General features: G+C 43.7%; 1 protein-coding gene across 1 annotated transcript; it reads left to right on the forward strand.

Annotated features, from left to right (window-relative positions):
- Positions 1-2,754: 2,754 nt before the first annotated feature.
- LOC310803028 (leucine-rich repeat-containing protein 3-like) lies at positions 2,755-3,639 on the forward strand (the record flags this gene model as incomplete). The annotated part of the gene is made up of 1 exon (XM_083667666.1): positions 2,755-3,639. The coding sequence occupies one exon, from the start codon at positions 2,755-2,757 to the stop codon at positions 3,637-3,639; it is 885 nt and encodes a 294-aa protein (XP_083523792.1).
- Between the last annotated feature and the right edge of the window lie 1,984 nt (positions 3,640-5,623).

Below are 5,623 nucleotides of genomic sequence, written 5' to 3' on the forward strand. Positions count from 1 at the left end.
AGAGAGAGAGAGAGAGAGAGAGAGAGAGAGAGAGAGAGAGAGAGAGAGAGAGAGAGAGAGAGAGAGAGAGAGAGAGAGAGAGAGAGAGAGTTTGATTCTCGTATTTATTGTCAAATACCAGTCAGTTTGACAACAGTGATGAGTTAATACTCGGATGGGTACAACTTTGCTTTATCAGACAGTATTCCTTCTGATGAAAAAACCTTCGATAATCTGACGTACATATGAAAGTGACATTAATCCTCAATCCCTGATATTGGAAGGAGTTCGAAATCAAATAGTCGCATGTGGATTTCAACTTTAGAGAAAGATACCGGTTACATGTCACAGGTAGGAGCTATGAATTTTCCGTACATTTCTGTTTTCAAAATTGTATTTGGTAAATGGGACACAGTATAGTAGCCTTTGTTTATTTGGCGATGTTGTAGGCTAGTCCTATAATTGTTTAGCTATGGAAAAAAAAATCTTATTCAGTTGTCTTATTCATTGCCTTTCCGACAAGAAATATATGTATTCATCTTGTACAATTTGTGTTTTCATGTTGTATCTGAACAGTTGTTAATATGATTCTTTGCATCACGCTATTAACTAGATTATGAGTTTGTCCTACTTTTACAATTACATTTACTTGTCTTCGCGAACCACCTGAATTGCCCATGGATGGGAAATGTTATACGAGGAATATGGAATACAAAAATCAGTTAATGAACTGCCTTGTATGAACCATGCATTGATACTACAGGTGTAAATAGAAAATTTGATTAGAAAGCAGGTTTTCCAGAAAACTATAACCAGCTGTAATTTCTGCGGGCAGTCGCACCATCAGCAGCCCTCAGGAAATGGATGTGATAACAACATTAGCGCTCTCGATCTCTCTCTCTCTCTCTCTCTCTCTCTCTCTCTCTCTCTCTCTCTCTCTCTCTCTCTCTCTCTCTCTCTCTCTCTCTCTCTCTCTCTCTCCCTTCCCTCTCTCTATATCTCTCTCCCTCCCCTCTCTCTGTCTCCCCCTCAATCTCTGTCTCATTCTCTCGATCAATCACCCCCCATCCCCCACACCTTCTTCCCCTCCAATTGCACTAATTGATTATTTCTTAAATGTGCTAATTGGTGCTTCTAAGCTTTTCTTAAGTCGCTATTTTCTCTTCTCAAACAATTAATTAGCAATCATCATTTCAAGACTGTAGCTCATCTGTTATAGGGAGACAGACAGCCCACCCCACTTGATAGACATTGCAATGCCCTCTGCCCGTACATTTGCCTTATCTCAGACTGACAGGAAGAATAATCACCGGGGAGGGGGACTGGAACCATAACTAGTCCGCAGTGGCCTGGAATTGAAATTCTGGTCTGTATGTGAATAAAAGGCAAGTGGTATGTTGTATACGACATGGGAAGAAAGGACACTTCTGATCGTATTATGGATAAAGGAACAAGGAATGGCTTGAATGTCGTTTTTTTTTTCTCTTCATCTTCCAGAAACTCGTTCAATCAAAAACCTATGCACTTTTACTGATCAAAAGTTTGGATAAGAAGTCAAACACAACACATTTGAAACCGGTCACACACACACACTGAGCTAGAATAACATGAGATGCACTTGGTGGCAACTTGGTATCGGATTAGATGAACACGTCTATCCTCCTGTCTTCATCCATTGGATTCTAGCTACGAGTTTGTTTTTCACCCCCTCTGGTCCAGAACTCCTCCAGCTGTGTGCGTACACACACAGGCAGGATGGATGTTTTTGGCCGTAATAGTGTGGCAGGCCTATTCCACTATTGATCTCTCTGTCTCTAATGTCCTTCGCTTCAATAAATACATAGAGATTTGTCTCCTCCGGAATATGATTAAAGATGATTACATTACGGGGGGGGGGGGGGGGGGGGGGGGGGGTGAATGAGTTAGAGATTAATGTAATGTAATTTTTGTCAAACGTCAAATGTTGAGAGGTTTAGACAGAGTCTGTGCTAGGTGCATGGAGGCAGGCGTAGATTGTGGCTGCTAAAATATTGTCATCGTCTGTGATGGGGGGGGGGGGGGGGGGGGGTTTCATCCTTAATACATGATTTTTACTGCATTATCTATTCCTTGTATGATTTATGAGGGGTCAACAGTTGGGCAGTAGCTGCAGGATTTCCCCTGGCCTTGACACACATACAGTATCCAACAACCTCTTTTATTCACTTCCAACAATAATATAGCCTTTAGTACTGTGTATAAACTACAGTATATCTTCTTGACAGAGTTAATTTCATCAGTCACAAAAACACATTCTAACATAAGATTAATTGAATATACAGTATTACTGTGTATACATGTGTACCAATATCTACTTTGGGCCATTTGACACCTTCGCAGCACTGATGAATGTTTCTGTGATTATCCCATACTTACTGTTTCACCCATTCAGTAGTAATCAGTCCCTACACTGACACCATTTTCACACTTCTGTTTTAGCTGTACAGTGTGACCTTGCTCCATGGAGTGACACTGAGGATTTCTAAGACAAACAGGCATAACCTTGTTTTATTTCCACCGGCGTTACCCACCGACCTTTTTGTTCCGTAAACCATAATTTCTCTCCTTGCTGTCAGTGATAATCCTGTACAGTAGGTCTGTTTGTGTGTCTGTCTGCTGCGTCAGTCTCACTGATTCTCTCCCACTCTGAAAAGTCTCCTGTCTCCCTAATCCTCCAGGCTCCCCTAGCTCCATCTCCCCCCAGACCTGGTGTGTGTTGGGGGATATGGTGAAGCGATGTGTGCTGGTTGGAGGACTGGATGCTGTGGGGGTGGAGGCAGAGGGAGTGGGAGAGGACCGGAGGGCTGGCTGGGGAGTAGAGGGACGTCAGGCTGGCTGCGAGGCTGGTTGTCGACCCTGGTGCTCCTGGGGGTGTGGGGAGTCCAGGCGTCCTCCCAGTGCCCAGACAGCTGCCAGTGTACCTGGGAGACGGGGACAGTACTATGCACGGACGCAGGGCTGCGGGAGATCCCAGAGGGTCTGCCTCCAGACACCATCTCCCTCCACCTGGAACGCAACTACATCCGCTTCATCCCCGAGGGCGCCTTCAGAGACCTGCTCCACCTGCGGGACCTCTATCTGTCCCACAACCGCATAGACTCCCTGTCCTCCGGAGCCTTGAGACACCTGAGCCCGGAGCTACGCCTCCTGGACCTGTCCCACAACCAGCTGAGACAGGCCAACAGGGAGGAGTTTGGCTCCACCCGCGCCAAGACACGCCTCTATTACAACCCCTGGCACTGCGACTGCGCCTTACAGGAGCTTATGGAGACGCTTAACCTGGAGCCGGAGACGGTGAACGGGATTGTGTGTGAGAGCTCGGTGCGGGGGGTCGGGGAGGGGAGCAGGTGGGAGGATCCTGGGGGGGCAGGGGAGCACGCTGGACAAGCCCTGGTCAAGCTGCTTGACTCAGGGGTCAACTTTTGCAGCCTGCAGAGGAAGACGACAGACGTAGCCATGCTGGTGACCATGTTTGTGTGGTTCTTCATGGTCATTGTTTACGTGGTCTACTACGTCAGGCAGAACCAAGCCGAGGCTCGGCGCCACATGGAGTACCTGAAGAGTTTGCCGAGCCCGCGCAAAACCCCCACGGAAACGGATACCTTAAGTACTGGTTTTTGAGCTCACAGGATAAAACCATAGAGTTAGAGGAACATGATCTTTATGGATGAAACATTGAATTGCAACAATGGGGATCTGCAGGGGATCTGTATTCAAAGTAATGAATAGATGTCAAGCTTTGTTCTTTTGTTTGTGTAGCTTTATTAGCACTCCGACCTGACTGGTATTGATTGCAATAGTTTCTTTTGTTTGGTAAGTGCTGTGATGTGTGTGTTTTTGTTGATAATTTTCCAATCTTTGAAATACTGTCACGAGAGAAAAACATCATTTTTAAAAAATATTCATCAACATGTCGGCATGCCAACAACACGAACACTGTTGATTTCTAGAGATAGAAACTGAGAAATGGCAAGCATTAATCGATTAGACCACCTCTCATGTTACCTTGCACATTCATCATTGTCAATATCTAAGTACCTTTCATCTTCCAATGTGCACTGAATACAACGCAAGACCCATTGACCCCTAACAGACTGAAGGCAGTGTCAAATAAAACCATCGCAAAAAAACGCCTCTAATCAAGACGAGTGTCTCTGTTAACCAGGTGAATGAGTGGTGTTGATTTGTGTCGTTAGGATTGTTCGTTTCTTCTCGAGTCCTGCCTGTGATGAAGGAAACAACCTCAACTCACGAGCAAAGCTCATTAAATATTTAATGCATTTGCAGCAGAAGTCAAGAGTAATTATTACTGATCAGTGGATGCTGCCCTAAGATCTCCTCCTACAAGGTCACTAAGCCAGTCCTCACCAGCCAGACTGGCTCTGAGCTATATTTAGGCTGTTCTCTCAGGGTGAGGGGTGCAACGAGTAGATAGAGGTGCAGCTTTTCATCAAGTGCAGTCAGTACAGTGGCAATCATCTTTAAATTGTCTGAGTGGAGGGTTGGACAGCATACAGCTGTCTCTGGTGTAGAGAAATTAAGACCAGATTTAGAACAGGGGGTTTAATAATTAACATGCTCTTTGTTAAAAAATGAGATGAATGTGTCTTTCCAGAATGACTGTGTGTGTGGATGTTCATTCATCTCTTTAGTACTGTCTGTTTTAAACAGTTCTTCTTCTCCGACTTCTCTGAACAAACGGTTCTCAATTCTCCTCTCACAGGCTTTCTACTGACTTTGTTAACAACGCAAATTGAATTTTAGTATCCATTAAGCAGATAGACAGACACTAGATTAATGGAAGTCATAATAATGTACATTGAGTGCCTGGAGTCGAATATTACATATGCCATATTCAACACTTACAACAAAGCTGAAAGGGGATTTGAGTGACAGCTCGCTCCCCTCCATTGATGTTATCCACATAAAAATAACATTGCCGTGGAAACATAATGACTATCATTGAATGTAATTGTGTGGTATCTGACATGAATGGAAATGGCCAGTTTTATGTAAATGAGCCAATGACAAAAAAGGCTTTTGCACTCCTGTGTTCTCTATTCGATAGGTGATGCGGAATGTTGCACTTATTACAACTTTACAACGTTCCATTTGAAGTGTGACATTGACAGTGTGAGTGAGAACACTCTCCTCTTTCTACTCTTATTCACAGTAACTAGGAACAAAATGGATGTGAATCACATTGAAACGAATCATCCTAAAATGTCTGTTAATCTGACAGTTTTTGGCCACTCTAATAGACAGTTGCACAACTCTGAATTCTTGATGTATTCATGTAGCATTAATTGTGTGGTGTCAGTCAGAATTGTCTGTTACAGTATGTGTTTGTTGTTTCATGATCAAACCGAGAATGTGTACATGTTATGTGTTACAAGTGTTTGTGAATATAGAGAGGATATCTCTGTGTACCATTTTCTTCAGAGGTAGAGAGAAGCGATTATGGCGAGCCTGAAATGACTTGTGTCTACTATGTGTGTGTGTTGTTGTTGTTGTTGTCTCAGTAATAGTACAGGTTGTGGTTCAGTATTCTGCAGGGTCCAGACAAACTGAAAATTATTTGAAATCAAGTAAAAACTATCAATAT

Source organism: Argentina silus (genome assembly GCF_951799395.1).
Source record: "Argentina silus genome assembly, chromosome: 4".
Taxonomy (NCBI): domain Eukaryota; kingdom Metazoa; phylum Chordata; class Actinopteri; order Argentiniformes; family Argentinidae; genus Argentina; species Argentina silus.